At 38.9% G+C, this 20252-nt stretch overlaps 1 protein-coding gene across 5 annotated transcripts in view; it reads left to right on the top strand.

The window, feature by feature from the left end:
- MYLK4 (myosin light chain kinase family member 4) overlaps positions 1 to 20252 on the top strand; it is a 164103-nt gene that overhangs the window by 49673 nt on the left and 94178 nt on the right. For 3 of the 5 annotated variants that reach the window (XM_066325487.1, XM_066325501.1, XM_066325478.1), the window contains 12 exons: positions 106 to 580; positions 1321 to 1340; positions 4118 to 4223; positions 5090 to 5183; positions 6243 to 6352; positions 7469 to 7610; positions 9962 to 10032; positions 10743 to 10871; positions 11329 to 11481; positions 11826 to 11898; positions 13403 to 13478; positions 15790 to 17803. In XM_066325487.1, the coding sequence (XP_066181584.1) occupies positions 106 to 580; positions 1321 to 1340; positions 4118 to 4223; positions 5090 to 5183; positions 6243 to 6352; positions 7469 to 7610; positions 9962 to 10032; positions 10743 to 10871; positions 11329 to 11481; positions 11826 to 11898; positions 13403 to 13450 (1421 nt within the window). In that variant the 3' untranslated portion in view covers positions 13451 to 13478; positions 15790 to 17803. Of the gene's footprint in view, positions 1 to 105; positions 581 to 1320; positions 1341 to 4117; positions 4224 to 5089; positions 5184 to 6242; positions 6357 to 7468; positions 7611 to 9961; positions 10353 to 10742; positions 10872 to 11328; positions 11482 to 11825; positions 11899 to 13402; positions 13479 to 15789; positions 17804 to 20252 lie in introns of those variants that run through there. The other 2 variants (XM_066325493.1, XM_066325509.1) reach the window with 2 other exon arrangements.

Raw genomic sequence — 20252 nt, 5'->3', positions numbered from 1 at the left:
CTGGTTCAAAATTCAACAGAAGTTATGCTAAGTGTGCAGCCCTACATTAATACTTTTACTGACTATCAGAAAACCACTGATAGATTACTTTGTGATCTCTTGTAGATGGGGACACCCAGCAGAGTCAATCCTGCTCTCAGGAAGAAGAAGTTGATAAGCTCAACAAGGAAAATGCCAAGAGGGAAAATTCCGTTCTGCTTGAAGTGGATCCTCCCAAATTTCATACTGAGGAGTCAGAGGAGAAAGAACAAAGTTTGCCTTTAGAAAGCAATTATGTATATAGGAGAAACTCTTTTCAGGAATCCATCACTCTAGAAAAGCAGCAGGAAGAAGGTGCTGTTGATGATGCTTGTCAAAAACTAACTGTGCAGGAGACAGAGAGTGAGTCCCCAGCAGATGAGGAGACAACGAAGGAACATCAGGTGCCTGAAGATACGCTTGAGAAACAGCAAGAGGAGAAAGAGAGTAAAGAAGAGGGAAATGCTGATAAGAGTGAAAATGGTGCTGAGGAACCACCAGCTCCTTCCCAAAAGGAAGACAAGGCAGAACAAAGAGATGATGAAGAAGTGTCAGAGGGAAGGTAAGTGGCTGATTAATATAAGTATTGGTGAAAATTTAGCCCAATACAAAAGTGAAAAGTACATTTATATCTCTGATCTACGTGAAATTATACTCTTAAAAAAGACAGGCAAACAATCCAGCACACATGGTATTAGCAGTGTGCTGTGGTTGTTTGCTTGGGAAATATGTTAGTAACATGGGAATTATGTCACCCTATTCTTTACTTCTGAAGAGAATAGTTATATTTATATACTGCACTGTCATATAACATCAGCAAAATAGATCAGGCCATCTGCCAACTGGGAATTAACTTACTGCAAATGTAGTAAATTAAATGACAAGATAAAAATGTGAATATTTGCCCAGGAAACTGACCTAATAAATTCGTTTACTGCAATTCTTTTTTGCGTGATTTAATATATAGCCTTTCAGGGATAAACAGGTTTAAGCTCTCAGGAACCTGTATGAACAAAGGGGAGTTCCAATGCTCTCCCTTTGCTTTAAAGGTGAGATTGATAGCCTAACGTCAAGTTTTGAAGAACTCAGGTAAGGTTTTCAGGAACATTTTGCTGTCATGATTAATTGAAGGGCCATTTTTATTTCTCAGCTTGATTATTAAAGCAGTTAATTTTACACCATGAAACAAAATAGCTTAATGTTATTTGAATGCAATATCTGTGTAGGCATTTTTCACCTATGTTTCTAAAGTTGCTCTGCTTTAAATGTACTCTGCACTAATACCATGTTTTGTCCTTGCAGGTGTAAAAGCTGCGAAAAAGGTACAGGAAATTCTAGTTCAATCCCTGGGCAGACCTGCCAATTTGAGCATAGTGGTAGCAGTGAGCATCGAGTGCATGATGAAGGTCTAGTCAAAGATGACAACAAAAAGAGCAGAGTAGTTGCAAAAAGTGCTGATGGCATATATTAAAACTATAAAAAGCTCTTAAAGGAGGTATCTTAAAGGCAAAACATTTGATTCCTCTGGTATTGCAGTGATGAAAAGAGACAGAGGTCTGTAGAAGAGAATGATGTCATGATTCTAATTAGTAGGGGGAAAAGCTGTGCATGATAGCTCTGATGGGAAAGTTTTTTTTTTTCTCATCTTAAGCTGATGAGAAGTAATACGGTTCTGCTTGCTTTCATATTACTGTCTTCTGCTCTGTCAGAAATTACTCAAAATTAATTTGCTTCTGCCACAACTACTCCACTAACACTATCCTCTCTCCCTCTTCTCTTAACAAAAGAGCTAAAATCCCTAAGTAAAGAGTGGAGGGAGAAATTATATCACGTGCTGCAAACTTGGTCGACCTGTGGAAGTGTTGAGAATGTGTGTTAATAGGGAATCTGCAAGGCTGTGGATGTAGCATGAAAAACCAGCTTGGTCATGCTCATACCATTGTAATCTGAAGTGAGAACAACCGCTGTATTTCTTTACTTTACAGAGTAAAGAAATACAGACTTTTGTATGGAAGCCTGAGTGATACTGTTGAACAGTCAGACAAATGGTGTTCAGTCAACTCTGAAGCAGTGCTCACCATGGTGAGGCAGAGATTTCTAATATTAGACCTTCATCTTGAGAATTTCAGTGCCTATTCCTGTTTATGAAATTATGGCATGTGAAGACGTGGCCTGAAAGACTTGGAAATATATGTCTGTGCATGCGCACACATAGGACTCAAGATGACTTTATCTGCTTTGGAAAAGGGGAGAGAGAGTGGGAGGGAAACATTTATTACAGGTTTGTGCTAGGTTTTTGTAGCAGAAAACAGGAGATAGCAGACTAAAACTATAAAATTTGTAAACTGTTGTGAGCTCTGGGAGATTGTTACAGATGATGTTAAGGTTACAGTGTCTCTGTTGGAAAATCTTTGATCTGTAATAGGAAATTGTTCTTGAATAGAGAGAAACCCCTCTGAATTTCAGGAAAAGAAAAAGAGAGGGTCTGTCATCTGTTCATTCAGGGGAACGTCTTAAAGGCAAAAATTTAAGCATAGTTTTGAAAAGCAGCCTGGTGTCTTTAAAAGAATATTTCCTTGGCCAAAGTCTGGTAATGTTTTTAGCCAAGCTTTCAGAAAGACATTTTTTTCTGTGACTTACGTGCTGGTGCTGATGAAGTCTGTGTTGTTAGACTCAAATTTTGCCTTAGGTTAGAGGTTTTCTCGGCATTTTGTGGGCTTCGGTAACATGCAAAGACCCATACTTACAGTCGTGCAATTCAAACTGCAGAATCCCAAATAGCTGGCAAACTTCCAGTAGCCGCAGCTTTTCACAATTCCTTGACCATGAACTAACTTCCTGACCATGTAAGTTATTAACACTGTCAAAAAAAAAATCTAGGTACACAGCTGGTGTCCTGGAAAAATGGACCTTGACTGCGAATAAGGACAATCTACTGCCACATTAATGACCAAAGTGTTCCTGCCAGCTACATGCTATCATGGGGTTTCTTGTTTGTGTTTTTGATCATTTTCACTAGAGTAATGAATGGTTTTAAAATTGTTCAACAAGCCTCCCACAAAAAGGAGCTGGCATTCCAAACCAGAGAGCTCATATTGAAACACTGGGGCTGTAGCCCTCCCAAATGGTTGAAGAAATATTTGTCACCTTGGTCAGCCAAAGGTCACTCTCGGGAGTATCAATCAAATGAAAAACAACGTGGGTATGAAACTAAAGTAACAACAGCCTGCAAAAAGTCCAAATTAGGCATGGAGGGCTGGTCTCCAGCAGAGATTTTGACATCAGAATGGCAGAAAGGTCCAGCATGTGGAGGTCCAGAAAGTAACACCTGTGACCTGCCAAAACTCCATAGCTGCTGCAGTGCAATGTCGAGAACCATCCCTTCTCTGTGCTCCTCTTTACCTTTCATCTGCCATCTTTTTTAAGGACAGAAATTCTTCAGAGCAGCATATGACAGTTATCATGTGTTCTGAGCCGTACTGGAAACCTCAAGTGCTGTCTGCCAGGGTGAAACTCCCTCATGTGCACATGCTGTAAATGTGATCTTTAAAGGTGATGACCACACGGTGGAGAAGGACAAGTTTTGTCAATCAGTTGAGAAGGGGATTCTTCACTGTCAAGACCAAAAGCTGGGAAATAGCCTCTCTTAGCTGGGCCTGCAGGAGAGTGGTATCTCTTCCTACCCCAATACAGAATTACAGTACATACTCACCTTTTAACAGTCCCTGAGGAGGAAAAAATACTTTAAAAAAATCAGAGATTAGGCTGAATTGCAGAGGCCCCTTATGAGTATGAAGCTACATTGGTGTAGTCTGGTGGCCTTCACTTTGACTCTCCCAGCTGTTGTACAAAAAATGATAATTTAAAAAAGGAGTCCTTGTCTTGGGAGTGTAGCTCCCCAATCACATCTTTTTCTGAGCCAGAGCTTCTGAAATAAAAGCCTTGTTCAATAACAGAGAAAGACCTAGCTATAAAGCTTACAGTAAGTGTATTCAGTTCTTAAGTGAACTTATCTGGGGAAAAGAGGAACTAAAATATGGGCTAGACAAGCATTGCATGTGACCACTCATATGCTCTCTGTCTGTTTTGTCTTTTTTAGATGATATTCCTACTCCACCAGCACCATTTGATCACCGGATTGTCTCAGCCAAAAGGGTGGGGATCTGCAATTATTACAATGTCAATGAAGAGGAAGTTCTGGGAGGGTAAGTCAGGTGAAGTAAATCAACTTGGTAAGCAAGGCACAAATTTACCACCAAGCACCTGGGGAGGTAAATGGAGGAAACATGCCCCACTAGAGCTGAAGTAATCAAAGTCTAAGCTCTTACAGTCTAAGCTTTATAGAGGGATGAAAAGAGGAGGCTGGTTTTACAGAGTGAGTGAATTTTGGCCTACTATTTGGCAGCAGCAGGCTTGACCTGTGTTTGGCATTGTTCTAGGCCACCCAGATGCCCTTAGGCCTTATGACAGGTCTCCTAGGATGCTGAAATACTTTACTTCAAATTAAAGCCAGCGGTGTGTAGAGACACGTTGTAGTCTCCTTCCTCTCTGTGAGTCTCACCCCTGAAAACACATGCATGTTTTCAGATAGGTTAGTGGGCTGATCTAACAGGCCATGCAGTTTGCAGTTACTTATCTCTCATGCTGACATGATTTAGGAGAGTGGGATAATGTAATTTTCATGGCAGCATACTCTTGGGAAAACCTTTGTTTCATCAAGCAATCACAACCCTCCCATGGAGGAGAATAATGGGATGGAGAGGGGCAGATGGTGCACAGAAGTGAGCCATTATCCTTACAGTATATCCTTGATTTTCCTGAGTTTATTCATTGCAGGTTATGAGGTGAGTTTAGTGAATCATACAAGTGGGGTAGTACTAGATAGAACAGTGTGTGATGTTGCTGTGCCTAAATGAGTAGTAGCAAGTACAAGCTACACAATAAAATAGCAATGACAGAGCAGTTGAAATGAAAGCCAGTAGGGAGAGGATAATTTATGGTTTATAGTGTAGTTTACACTCAGAGTTGACACCTTTTCCACTGGATGATGTTTGTTTCTCCATTTTTCTAGAGGGCGGTTTGGGCAAGTGCACAAATGTGAAGAGAAAGCAACAGGTCTCAAGCTGGCAGCCAAAATTATAAAAGCACAAGGTCCAAAACAGAAGGTTGGTAGAGAATGATATTAGTCTTTTGTTCCCCAATGGACACCATTCTATTCTTCATCTACACAACAGGCCATAACCAAGTGTCTCACAAGCCATCACACTCATAGGACCTGCTGGAATACCATTAATTCCAGTTCAATTTCCCTTCTCCTCCAAAACTTCTAGTAGCTGATCAAAGTACTATTCTTGCCATGTTTTCTGATCCTTTTAAATCTTATATTACTTTTTTCTTTCTGTTGCTAATTCTATTAGTATTTTCTTTAGTAATAAAAACATTTGTCAGGCCTATGACATCCCTCCCAAGGGGAGTGTATTCCCTCCCAGGCACACTGTAGTCTTTGCTGCCATGACTGTATGTCAGTGGGGGGGATGTTGATAACAGACATGATCTGGGCACCTGACAGCAACATAAATAGAGATGAGACAAATTAGTCTGGGCTGTTTTGCAAACCTCTTGGACACCTGGGACTGTGTTTCGCAGGAAAGACATGCATAAATAACATCCTTTGAGTGACATTGGTGTCATTTAGGGCATTCAAGAGTGGATTTGTCTCAGGTAACTGGGGTTGTTAAGGTATAGCTGTGGCCAAGCTGATCTCCAAGAATCTCTTTATAGTGAATGTAGAGAGAATGACATCATCAGAGAATGATTCAGTATGTCTAAAATAGTTGAGCTGAATGGAGGTACCAGTCTCTCTCCTCTGACTGCAAAGTTAGGTTTTGGAGGACTGTCCCAGACTTTTCTCAGCTTGATTTTGTATACCTACATCTGTTTGAACAAAATCATCCTCTGCTTCTCTTTTTCCTTTACATCTCTGGGAGCTTGCCACTTGTCCATGTGGGCTCTTCTCTTCCTTTTCCAGTAAAAATCTTAATACTGAAATACCCCACTCAAGCTCTGGGTTCAGTCTGTTAGTTCCTATAGCTTTGACATCTACAGCTGCAGGAGCCCTGAGTTCGCTTGCTACAAGAGAAAACATGAAGTTAATATAGATTTGCTTCAAACATAGCTTTCTTCGGAAAAAAGGCATCTGAAGCAATACTCATGGTTCTTTACAGGATGAAGTAAAAAATGAAATCAATGTCATGAACCAGCTGAATCACGTCAACCTCATCCAGCTATATGATGCCTTTGAATCTAAAAATGACATTGTACTCGTCATGGAATAGTAAGTGTGTTCTTTTCTTTTCCTTTCTGTGTTTACTACTTTTGATAGAATTGTCAATTTCCTTCTTGCTTTCTCCTGAAATTAGAAATGAAGCTTCATACAGGTGGAAAGTGCATATGAAATATGTTCTCATGAACAACAGAAAAAAAAGGGAATTTAAAAGTTTTCTTATACAGCCATTTATGCATTTTTTCCAGTAGTGTGCCACATTCCTGGTGCCGTAAAGCAACTACTCCAATTGAAGAAAGAGCTGTGTTACATATCTTATCTTTAATTTAACACTTTAATTTGTGTCAGCTGAGAAATAAACCTCTCAGATTATCTCCCATTCTGTGAGGCAAACAAGAAGGCATCTAAGAGGCACCGAAGAAGTGCCAGATGTGGGTGTAGTGGCTAATCCTTATACTGGGTGCCAGAAAGGATAAATCTGCTTTTTATGCTGGGTTATCAGGCTAATTAGGCACAAAATACCTGCCTTAAGGTCAAGTGTAAGCAGATGCTGTCTTAAGGAAGCCAAAAAGGCCAAAACTAGAATGTTGAAGTGCATGGTAGAAGGTTCAAAGTTAGGTGAGTTTGACTGTTCTGGACATTCTCAGATAGTCCTCTGAATTTGGTCTATATGATTATCATGTCACAAAAGAAAAGTATCTGTGTACCTATGCACAGATAAGCTGGAGGCATAATGAAATGTGAAAAGAAGTTAAGTAATTTTTGTTGATTTTGGGTAGGTTTAGATTGACATTTTGGATCTGGTCCTCTCAAACTCAGAGGGAAGAGATCACAGATTTAAATGCAGGTTCTCCATCACATTGTTTTGATTTTCCATGGAACTTCTTTATTTCACTGGTACAAAATGAGGACTCAGACATAATATCCACATTTCAAGATATTCATGGTTTTCACTGGATGAGAGGCTGGACTCTTATGCCTTGAAGAGGTTCGGACCAGTCTGCATCGGAACTCAGATTTTAGAAAGTTCAGATTAGAATACAAAATCATCTTACTGAACTTGACCAGGAATGATAAAAACAGTCAGTAGCATATTTTCTGCATTAGTCTTACTGTATGAGATAAGATTTGATCTTGGTCACTGCTTTATTGTCTTTTTCTCCTCAGTGTGGAAGGAGGGGAGTTATTTGACCGAATTATTGATGAAAACTACAATTTGACAGAGATGGATACTATCTCATTCATAAAACAGATCTGCAAGGGAATTCAGTACATGCACCAAATGTACATTCTTCATTTGGATCTCAAGGTAGAGTTTTGAGATGCATGTTTTGTGCAATGACAGATGTGGAAATTCCATTCCTAATGGTAGGCCATAAAGCTTAGGAGATTCCTGTGGCAGAAACAACAAAGGACCTTATTCTGCTCTCCTTATTTCTATGCATATTTAATTTAACCACATTGAGATCAGTTAAATTACTACAGGACTAAGTAAATTAGATGAAAATTATGGTCATATGTCATCAAGCTTCATAGTGCTTAAATTTTCTGCAGACTGATTTTACAGAAAGCCAGCAGCTGACTATAAATGTATTGCTATTTTTAATTTCAATATTTAGATATAAAAATATTGAGCAAATATTATTTAATTCAACTGTACAAGATACGTGTTTTATACAGGAGCCATAGGGTGGCAATTTTCCCTGTTTTTTACTATGCAGAAAGGCATGAGGGAGTGGAACTTTATTCAAGGGTCATTCAGGATCATTATAAGCCCATACAATGTTCTGAGGCACTAAACTGCTGTTGTCATGAAAAGACATCAATAGATAGGCAGATTAAGGGAAAGTACATTAAAAAGTACTTTCTAAAATGAAAGGACTAAAAATTGTCAGTGGCTAATGTAACAAATCAGCATGTTTGGATTAATGTTGGATTAGACAAACTGCTTGTGTAGCAGAAAGCCCAGAGAAAGGTGGCAGATTCTCTACCCCATACTTCCACATGTACAGGTACTCTACCATGGACTTGCACATTCTTACTCTGGTCAACTTCAAATGGTCAACTACCACCCCTCAGAAAACATTTGTTACTATTTTTCATTAAACTGTACACTTGAGCTGGCTCTTTTTCCCTTAGCCCAAGTCCTTATTAAATAATGGACTTGTTTATTACCTCTATTTGGTGCAGGAATAAAATGGGATGGTGTCTTTAATTTTATGATTAGCTAGAAAGCTTCTTAGTGATCCCTGAGCTTTACAATACAATAAAAAGAAACAAGGAGTGCACAAGATGGTTTTCTCTTCGGTGAGATTTTTGTAACGGCTGCTGGTTTTGGCTTGTAATAACAGAGTTAATATAGTACATCTTTAATAATGTTAGCATACATATTATTGCAGTGGTTAAGGAAATGAGCAGATGCTTGTTGGGACCTGCTTCAGTAGCTGATCAATGACCAGACTTACTTTTCTCTTTCTCTATAAACATCCAGTTACCTAGAAACCTGTCAAACAGAAGTTCACACAGTTCTTTGGGACACATTAATTATGATCTTGAGATGGCACAGTTTTAGTATGAGGTCAAACTGCTGACAAAAAGATACATATACAGCCCAAGAAATTAATCCCAGAGATCTCTTTTCATGTGTTTGCCAGCTATGGCTTCTCCCTTCTGTTTTGCTGGTTCACAGATTCCTGTCAGTAACAAATGAGTTTGGGAAAGAAAGCTTGAAATTGAAAGAAAATCATCTTGACCATAATGATCCAGGACCTCAGAAACTATGGACATATGGTGTTTAAAAGTCATACATGTAAAATGAATTAGTAATGGTGACAAAGGTTAACTAATGTTTTAAGTGTTGAGGGCTGTTTTGTTTCAAAGAGGACTCACTCAGAAATAAGACAGAGTAGCTATAAAAGTGCTGGCAGTGAATATGGAACTGTGCTTTAGGTATTTACATTTCAAAGACAATTGGCCAATTCCTTCTCTCAGTTCGTCCTGTAAGAATTTGGAGTAATTCTTGGAAGTTAATGGAATCCTGCCAGGAAAGTGAAGAGTAGCATTTGGCCCTATGAAAATCCAGAGGGTTTTAACCTGTGAATCCTATCTTTTGCTAAAACACCTGAAAAAAACATAAAGTTCATGAGACTGGCTTAATATATTAATGTTCAGTCTGACAGAACCTTTGAGAACTCAGAAATGTAAAGCTGTAAAATAAATTTCAAACCCCCAAAATTTGATTTTTTTTTTTTAAATCAGTGTTAGCATATTAAGGTCTGTAAAATCACAGTGAAAGCATCCTGAAACCCCTCCTTGGAAGTCTGCATTCCCTGTTCCCCTCCCCCTAATGAGTTCTTTATCTGAACTACTGCCTAATGTCAAATTGAAGAGCCATGGAGAAGAAAAAGCAGTTGGAAGGCACAGAATGCATGGCTCTGATTGCTGCATGACAGCAAGGGCTGGTGGGGGGTGGTTATCCATGAAGAGAGAACAGAACAAGGAGGAGAGCAAAAGGTGTTTATGAGATATTTTGCACTGTTATTAGTGTTTTTCCCCTACATTTTACTAAACCCCAAGGTTTTCATACTTGTTTCTCATTCAAGCATGTTGCTCTTTTTTTTTTCTTTTTCTTTTTGTTTGTTTGTTTGTTTCTCTTGGCAGCCTGAGAATATCCTGTGCGTGAACCGAAAGGCAAATCAAATAAAAATTATTGATTTTGGATTGGCAAGAAGGTACATGCATGTGTTCTCACTAATCATAAATTAATTAGGAAACAATGTAAAAAGTGTTGCATCCCTGCACTGATGTATTTAATTGTCTTCTACTGTTCTTAGAACAAATTTGTTTCTTTTAACCAGGGATATCTTTTATTATGGAATGTTTGGAGCTCAGTGAAAAAGATTTGTCCTGAAATCTTCTTTTCAGGTAGAAGGTTGAAAGAGGGCTGAGTCTCACTACGAATGCATATAAGTATCTTGGAACAGCTAAATCTTGTCTAGTCTCTTGTCTCCAGTATGAAGAGATTCTTCAAAAGAGAGTATAAGATATGATTGAGGGCTCTTACAATATATGCCATGCTATATCCCTTTCTAGTTTAATTAGGTGCTATAACCTCAGTGAAGGATTTACTGGTTAAAAATTTCATGTCTATGATATGGAGAAGTCCCAAAAGGATGGTAAGAGCTGCTCTGAGAAGTCCTTGAATTATGAATTTCTTCCTTTTTGTAGGAATTGCATTTTGTCCTAGTATGATATAAAGCTTGAAAATACTTGTCATTCTATATAAGTTTATATTTCTTTTTAGTTTGTGCCTCTATCTGTCCTTGTTTTCCTACTGAATTTTCTGTATGCTTCTGGAATTCCTCTGAGTGCCAGACAATTGATGGTGCAACTTTAATAAGAACTGTAATTGATGTCCTTTGTTAATCTTTCCATTTCCTAGATATAAACCCAGGGAAAAGCTTCGAGTTAATTTTGGGACTCCAGAATTTCTTGCTCCTGAAGTTGTGAATTATGAGTTTGTCTCTTTTCCTACAGACATGTGGAGTTTAGGAGTCATTGCTTATATGCTGTAAGTAGGATTCAGTATCTACTTTAAAAGCTGTTTCCAGATTGAACTGTGTCTGTCATCCAAGTTTGCTGTTACATTGGAAGAGTGAAAACCTGTGTACCCAAAACAGGAAATATAAACTTCTTTCCAAGTTCCATATTGAGAAATCTCTCCTCTTTTCCAATTGTCATGAACTTTTCACTGCCTGGTAAATTACCAGTGGTTAGTACAAGAGTGGCAGAGGTATAGAAAATATGGCCTACCATGAAAGACAGTAATGCTTGGTGTGTTAGAGAAGAGGGGTGGTGATTTAAACATGTAAATAGATGAGAGAATGGGAATGGTCTGGAGACCTTCTTAGAGACTAGTATTTTGTAAGATAGGTCAGAGTGACAGAAAAATCTTAGCTGTCACGTTGGAGACCATGTACAGGAAGAGGGAAAGACATGAACACTGAACATACTCCTTTTTACTTCAGCCTCACTGGATTGTCTCCTTTTTTGGGTGATGATGACAATGAGACCCTCAACAATATCCTGGCCTGTAACTGGGATTTTGAAGATGAGGAATTTCGAGATGTTTCTGATGAGGCAAAAGACTTCATATCAAAGCTTCTCATCAAGGAAAAATGGTATATAATCCTGTATCTTTGAAATGTGTATTCCATGCCATCATGACGCAGTTGTGTCATTTGTGCTGCTCCATTGCAGAACTAATATGACTTATAAGTTTTTTATGCCCGCATATAGTATCATAATGACACTTTATGGATGTTGTTCTTTGTATCCGTCAAATGCTCTGAAATTACCTGAATACATTTTTGCTGTGAAACAAAAGTTAATTAATCTGCTGTCTGTCATGCTGTTTTGAAATGACAGTATTGCATGATGGCAGAACACATGACCTGTAGCAGATAATTGCTGAATTGTAAGATTCTGCGAAAAAACTCTTAATAGCATTCTGGTTTCCCTCTAGCTGGAGATTGAGTGCAACTGCTGCCTTAAAACACCCCTGGTTAACAGACCACAAGCTCCACTTCAGACTCCAGGTGCCCACATTTAAATATCCTTGTGCATCTGCTGTTGCCCTCTTGTGTTGCCACATCACTTTGCTTTGACATTTTTCTTAACTTCATTTGAGTCTTTGTTGCTGAATCATTTCTTGCCACTGTAAGCCACATGTGTCCCATTGCTGTTTTTTAAGTGTTCAAATTTGCATGCTCACACTTGCTCATCAGTTCTTGCATGTATGAGAGGAAATATAAGATCTTGCAATGCTGTGTGTTGCTGAGTGGATCAGTTTCTTAGCAAAATGAAAGTATTTACAAAATGACCACTGAATTACCATACGAAAAGGATTTTCCAGCTGGGGATGATTCTTGTTCCTGCTTTAAAAACCCTTTCAGGCTCTGCTAAAGACACCCCTGAGTGCTGTTTCATCCTACCTCTTACAGAGATACCTTTCCCAACAGAGCTTGGAACTTCACCTGGTGCATACCTTTGTACTTAAGCACCTTCTTTCCCTTCAGTGGTAGCCAGCTTAGTGGCCAACACAGAAGAAGTTATTTGCTCAAGCAAACAATTCATTTGGGCTGAGCTGGAGGAGCAACAAGATTTTAAATCATTTTGTTTACTCCTGTGTCAGTAATTTTTGGAGATTCACGCTGTTGGTGACACCTCTCTTGGCTGTTTCTAAGTGAGTCGACTCTGTGGTTCAATGGTCCACAAGGGGATAATTTTAAGTAGGTTTCAAAATTTTTACAGCATTTGAAGTGCAACATTCACTTCCTCCTTTGCAGGCAAAGCACTTCTGTGTTAAATAAAATGACTACTGTATAGCCTAGGATGTATATATCAAGGTGTTTCATATACCAGCCATCATTAAGAATTAATAGATTATATTATTAATTAACAAAATAATGTTATTAAAATAAGAGCAAAGATTATGATGATAATCAAGCAGAGGTACTGATAAGGCAGTAGGATGGACTGAATAGTGTCTTGACAGCTCTGTCTTTGCAAGATTTTCCTGTTATAGACTAAGGATAACCAGAATTACTAGAAAATAAGATATTAAAAAATCAAATAAATTACTCTAATTTTCCCTTAAATTTAGTTTTCATTGTAGTCTCCTAGAACAGCAATACCCATGAGATTATTAGATTTGCAATGTGTGTGCACAGTAAAAATAGGAGACTTTTTCGTTGTTAATATATCTTTAGAGTTTTTTATAGGATATAATTTGACTCCTTTAGTTGGGCTTCAGTGAAGTTCTGATTTCCGCAATCCAGGGAACAGACAGTCTGTTCCAAATACTGCAAGAACACAAACTGCTGTCCTTCCTATCCCCATTTTTTTTCTCAGTAAATCCAACCCTACAGCTCATGTTGTCCTTTGCATCTTCTCCCCCAATATTTTTTATTCATAATTGTGCTTTGCAAAATAGCTTCACTAAACATGCTGATGTTGCAGTGTTCTTCTGCCATTACCTTAAATAGAAGTAACATATGATTGGTCTTTGATTAGTGCTCTAATAATTTTTTTTTTCCTTAGAAAAAGGCTAAAGGTGGCTGTGTGTCTCAAGCACCCCTGGCTCAATAACCTCTCTGAAAGAGCTGCCAAACAGAAGGTTTGTTTCAGGTCCCAAATGTCCCTTCAGATGTATAAGCTGTAGCCTCTGTGGAAAGGATCAGTGGACAGCTGAAAACCTTGAGTAGTCCAAAGTGCACGGTCCAAACTGTATTCACCACCACCATCCCTGCTGCTGTCTGGAAAGCATTCAAAATGTAAACTGGCTCTATTACTTATACCAAGTAACAGCAATGTGCAAAATAATTAATGGGTATGGAGCCATATGTGCTGCAAACCCTGGCCATTTTAGAGGGAATGGTTATGCTCCCACTGGCTCTCATGGGGCAGGATTTCACCCAATAATTTTTCAGTGTTGAAAGCTTTCGGGTTTTCATGCTGTGGTTAGAAGTATGGTTTAAAAAGGGTAGAAATATGAAAAATAATAACTTTTTAGTAGAGGTACGGGCCAGACCCTCAGGGCAGCTTGACTAACTGCAGCAAAATCAAAGCAAGGTGACCCCTAAAAGAAGCTGCTCCACACATCCAAGGACCCAGTTCTGACAGGGCACTTACCTTCTCTTTTAGCAATCCAAACAAGTTTGAGAGAGCGTCTCTCTGTCCTTTTGCCCTGGCTCCTTGTCTTTGCCCTTTCATTAACAAACAGTTCATTAGTGGTTCTCAGGCTGGCTTGGTTGCCTCCCCTGGGAATCAGGGAGGCTCAAGTCTGTTCTCGTTTTTCTGTCTCTGGTCTTTGACCAATGCATACTCACTCAGCCTCTTCAAAATCGTGCTGCCTCAGGCGGTGCTGTGTCTCCATAAGCCAGTACTCCAGTTCCCACAGCCACTTTCACCCACTACCACAGAAGCTGGTGGCTCTGTTCAAGGACCGGGGGAACTGCTCAAAGGTTCTGAAGGCCATTTCTGGGCAAAACTCAGTGGAGGGTCAAGATGTGAATTAGGCTGAGAACACACACATACACTGTAAAACCACTTCCTTTTAGTAGTGCGTCATGAGCAACAACAGGATGCCAAAATAAAAGTAGTCCACCTTTCACCACTTGCCAAAAGGCAAGTTTTAAATGGTGCCATCATCCATCATCTGCTTGGTAGGACAAGTGATGTATTGGCTTTTTTTGCAAGGAGTTTTTTCCAGGAACATATGGAAAACAGAGTATTGTGAGAGGTTGAAATTTTTGTTCTGATCTAAGTAAGATTAGAGCAGATTTTATGCAGTGTAGTGTAGTAACACAGAAGGTAATGATCTCTACTTGAGCTATTTCAGGGACATGAAGATGCCTTTCCATGATACAGTGGAAGCCACTAAGGACTAAGGTACCCTTATTACATCTCACTTGCTCTCTGAAGCCACGTCACTTCCTGATAGACTAATATCTGAGCATCAAGTTCTGGAGGAGAAATCCAGTGGGAATTTTTACCCTGTTGTGATACTCAGTATTCACTCTCACTTCAGTGGTGCTGAGACAAATTCCATGTTCCAGGAAGCTTTGGTCCACTCATCTGTGTGCTTCCATGCAGTAGTTTTCTAAACAGGTTTTCCAGCCCTGTTGCAAGATTAGTGTTTGTATCTGGATTTCCCATTTCAAGCCACTAACTTGTGGCAACAAACACAACAACAAAATGGTGAAAATTCTCTCTCGGTAATGCAAAAAGCACTGTATTACACAATTTTCTGTTGCAACCAAAGTCAACTTTAAGATAAATTGACTGCTCAACAGCAGTCAAAATTATTTTTAAATAAACTTTTAATAGCTTTGTAACATAGTAACCTACCCATGATCTAACTTGCAGGAAAATCTGGTTTTGGCTTTTGCAGTGTTATTTCCTCTGTGTGTGTTTTTCTTTTTGGAGTTTATTTGAGTTTACTTAATGAGTGGATCTAAAGTCATAGCTGTGCTTTATTTTTAAAGAATCCCTTTAGCTATTTTTATCAGGCAAGTAGTACGGTTACCACATTTAACCCAAAATAATGCACTCAAGTGCCAGTTGATTTAGACCTGGCATTATAAATGCTTGCAGTGGTAACACAAATAAATGGAGAGGTTTGCAGCGTGCCTTTGCATACTGTGATCTGTATGACAAGAGACATTAAAAAAGCAGAGTAGCTGCATTTAAAGAGACACCTCCAGGATCGATTCTCTACTTAACAAAGAGACCTTGTCATTATAGTATTGTATAAAATATTTCACAGAAAAGGTGGCTATGAGAATCCTTTGTAAGCAAGAAGCTTCAGTGCTGCTTTCTTTTCTTTATGGATGAAGAAACCACCATGTGGTCATCCTAGAACACTTAACCAAATGAAAAAAATATACTGCTGAATTAACTGGATTCTTGTTTTGTTTATTTTGCAGAAAAGCTGCTGTGTGGTTACTGCTGCTAAGAGATTTGAAAATATCAGCAGTCTCGGTGCTTTACCCTCCTGCCATGACTGAGACTTCTAAATGGACCAACAGCACTTTAGTTGCAGGACAAGTCCCAGCATTGAGGAGCTGCTTCTTTATTTAGCTGTTAAAAGAAGGAAAGTATTTCTCCAGGCTGCAGGAACGTGTTTCTTCTGGAGCAGCATGTTCTCCATGCCTGCAAGTGCTACATTAGCTTGGTTTCATAATGAACTTTTCTCTATCTAGTCTTATATCCTCATTTACTTATCAAAGGCTCCTTAAAATTTAAATTATCATGTAAAAATCAACTGTTTCTCATCTGAACCCAGAAGACAATCTGTCACTTTATCTGTAGCCAAGGTTCATTTGACACTTGAGTCAAATAATTAAAAAAAAAAAAAAAAAAGCAAACAAAAATTGCAGCAAATTTAAAGCTGCTTTCTGTAGAAGATTTGAAGTTTGTTTTTCCTGTCACACTAAAATGAGTTAAAGGATTAGCTCAACCAGAGTTAAAGCCATGTTAATGTAACACCAGTGGAAGGGAGAAATAAGTCTTTCCTTGTGTATGTATGAGTGAATTTGCTGCAATTGTGATAGAGTATATTTCAGGATTTTTTAGCCTGATGAATTACTGCTTGCTGTAAATACACTTGGATTAATTAAAAAAGAAAGAGAACAAGGCACTATTCACTTGTACCAGTGCAGACCCTGTTCTCCAAAATGCAAGTATAATTCAGAGTTATTTTAACAGAGGGTGATTTTATATCCGCCAATATGTTTAATGCTAATTTAACTCATTAGGACCATTGGCAAAGAGGTGAGTCAGTGCTTTGTTCATTATAACCTCTGAGTACAGGCCCAAATAAAAATCCTCTGTGTTTCTAAAGTTTTCTTATCTCGCTCCCAAGCCTTTCTGATTCTTAACTAGGTAAAAAAAATAAGAATCAGAGGAGCTGAATTTTTCACCTGAAATTTTTTGATTATGTCTCATCATTAAGTGGATCTAAGTTGCCAAGGCTCTGAAGTTAAAATAATGAGACTTACTTCCCGCTGTATATGGCTTTCTTACTGCTTGGTTTCAGAACTACATAAATGCAAATTGTAATGAGTATTTTATTTATTCATGCTTTTGTGGTGTCTTTACATTGTCTTTGCTTAATCCGGTTCTCATCAAACCACACATTAACATAACTATCTCTATATATTTATCTAGGCATTTCGTATGTTTATATATTTAAATTCTGTCTTTTTAAAAAAGGGATCAACATAAAGACACAACACTATTATTCATCACCATGCAGTGCATTGCTTCTCACACCTTTGTCCTTTCTGGATATCATTTATTTTGAAATAAAAAGGGGCCCATTAATGGGACATCATGGCCACCACACTCTCTACAGCCAGTTTGATCCAATGTCTTAAAGTCATTGTAGTACACCCCTTAAGACTACTCCTGTGAATGAACTTGGCTTCTTACAGCTGTGACATCTTAGTGATACTGATGTGTGGCACGAGAGGTTGCAAACACTGCAATCACATGCTGACACACCATGTCACTTCTATACGATAGAGAGTGCTGCCAGCTTCAAGTCCTCATCTGTAGTCTTAAGTAAACTTTGACAAGCAGAAATGGAAGTTTCTTTGAGAAAAGACTGAATGGTCTCAAAGCAAGAAAGAAGCATATGACTTTCAGGTAGAAGCTGGGCTGCTTGTTTTTAGTCAACATTTATACTTGCCTGGTCAAAATGAATAGAAAAGTTGCCTTTCTGTTAGGGCTGGAGTTCCCACTCCTGTTCTGACTGTCTTCAAGATAGTGTAGCTTTTTCTTACAGTAAACAGCTCAATGATTAGGCTAAAATGCAGCAAACCACTGTGTAATTATGGGATCTCATTATGCACTCTGGTGCTATTGTAGAATTGGATCGGGATTTTGTTTTTCTTCTGGTAGATTTTACATGGATAAATTGCAAGCAATTTTGAATCTTATTAACTATACCAAAATAATAGTGTGACTACAGTCTTTTCTGCTTTGTTGCTCAGTTGAATTAAGAGGATTTATTATTTGCTGATATATACATCTGATAGTAATTAAGAGCTTATGTAATTAAGTGCCATGCAGATCAGCCCAGTGTTAGAGTGTGTTGCACTGAGTCAACTACAAATCCTCCAGGAGCTGTCAGAAAGTGTGACCTCTGTTGAGGACATCCCCCAGGTTTCTCTCTACAGTGCTCTGTCAGAAATAAGAATGCATGGGACATATTCCCCCCACGTTGAGAATTTAGGCATTAGTTGAGGAGGGGACCCCTCAGCAGCCTCTGGTTTGTGCAACCAGGCAGTATCCTAACAAAATCAAGGCATTTAATGTCCATTCTTAATAACATGGATAATGGTGGTCACACTCTAGAGTCCTGTCTGTGAATTGTCCCACTGTTTCATTCTTGAAACAGCTCCTGCAGTAGGGGGTGAATTTGATGGAGGGATAGTCAGAGGAGGTTGGACTGAGCAAGTCTCTGCAGTGACTGAAGGTGCCATTTGGTGCCCAGGGTTAAACCCAAGTGGGCCTGCAGCTGTCCAGTGGAGGAGGAAAGAATCCCAAGCACACTTCTGCTTTTGCCCTCCAGATGCTGGATCTGCTGCATGGAGTCAAAAGAGAGGTACATTACCTAGGGCCTTACTGTCACCAAGGGTAAAAAATTATACTGCTGTGTAATTGTCACTGCTCCGCATAGCAATGTGCCTGAGAGAAATGTCTCCAGAGATTTAATTTGTCTTATATCCACCTCAACATGAAAAAGAGCTTCTTTTCATTGTGAGTGGCAGTGCAGTGCAACAGGCTGCTCAGGGAGATAATGGAGTCTCCCTCTCTGGGGACATTCCAAACACCCCTTGATGTGTTCCTGTGTCACCTACTTTAGGTGACCCTGCCTTGGCAGGGGATTTGGACTGGATGATCTCCAGAGGTCCCTTTCAACCCTAAAAATTCTGTAATTCTGTGATCTTTTCTGGCTATTGCAATTTAAGTAAATAATAGCTTGAGACAGATTCTTTTTAGTAGCTTCCTGATTGTGTCTCACTGCACTTTGAGCAGCATGCTGTTTTGTGTGTGTGCTCACATATGCAAGTTTGGTTTGGGTTCTCTTTTACTTTGTCCTACCTCTGGAAACATTCTAGGGTGAGTTGGACAGGACTGTAAGCAACCTGATCAAGTGGGAGACCTCCTTTTTCACTGCAGGAAGTTTGGATTAGATGACTTTTAAAGGTCCTGTCCAACTCAAACTATTCTATGATTCTACGATTTTATCATTTAAATATGCTCTGTAATGACTAATAGCTAAAGCCTGCTGTGTTAAATTAGTGTTTTGACACATCATCATTTATTTTCTACTAGGTCATAATAATACTAAGGCTACTAGGTTCTAATAAGTCACCTACATCTGTGTGAGTTTGCTTGTAATTTTTGGTACATTTTGGCTTATGTGATTGCATTTGGAAACTGAATTGCTGTGCTTGTGAGCAGGTTTGGGTGTGAAAGGCACTGTCCTAGTTGCTGTTATTCCATTTAGCTGTATACTCACCGACAGACAGGGATGACTGCAGGTACCTCAAGAGTGGTACAGAAACATCAGTGGCAGTGGGAGGGATGAAGTGCCCAGATGCTTGTTTTGTGCATCCTTCCTGACATGTAAAAATTAAAAAATAAAATTCTGGGAGCATGGCAACTATCACCTGGCACTCATAAGAATCAGGACACTGTTATTCCCACTCCTATAGATGCAGCAGATATACTGGGTGCCAGATAAACCAGAGTAGTCTAAGGCTGACGTCAAGATTAGAAGCAAATATACTTGGCACAAGATGGGACACGAGTGGTTTTTCAACTGTTTTTATATGTTGTACATCCTGAAGATTATGAAATGGGTAAAAACCTCTTCTGCAGAAAGATCTTGATACTATCATGTCCATGTTTGTGAATGCCAGTCACTCCTCTAGGTACCCTTACGGCATAAGCAGTTGAAAACCTGGATAATCCACTTTGGAGATTACAAGAGCAGCTGCTTTTTAATTTTGTTTTTTATATTCCCTCTAATGTCAGAAGCTGAATAAAATTAAAGCCAAGCTAAATTCTTGATTCCAACCTAGAATAACAGGATAGCTAACAGAAAAAAAAGTAAGGGAAGTGCTAGATCCACCTTTGTGATGTGAGTAGTAGAAGAGCCCACTTTTACCACGCAGCCTTTTTGCCAAAAATATCTACTTTGCACCAGTCATGATCAGTAAAAATAAAAAGAACCTTAATCTTTTTAACAGTGAAGGATTCTCAGTCAAGAAACAGTTTTTCTGCAGTGGTTAAGTTGCTGCAGTAAAGTTAAGTTATTTTTAGCATTTTCAGTTTAATGCTGACACTATAAATCACTGACAACCTCTTTCAGCAA

Source organism: Sylvia atricapilla, chromosome 1 (genome assembly GCF_009819655.1).
Source record: "Sylvia atricapilla isolate bSylAtr1 chromosome 1, bSylAtr1.pri, whole genome shotgun sequence".
In the NCBI taxonomy this organism is placed as follows: domain Eukaryota; kingdom Metazoa; phylum Chordata; class Aves; order Passeriformes; family Sylviidae; genus Sylvia; species Sylvia atricapilla.
The sequence above is the reverse complement of the archived record's forward strand: the minus strand, read 5'-3'. Positions and strand labels throughout refer to the sequence as shown.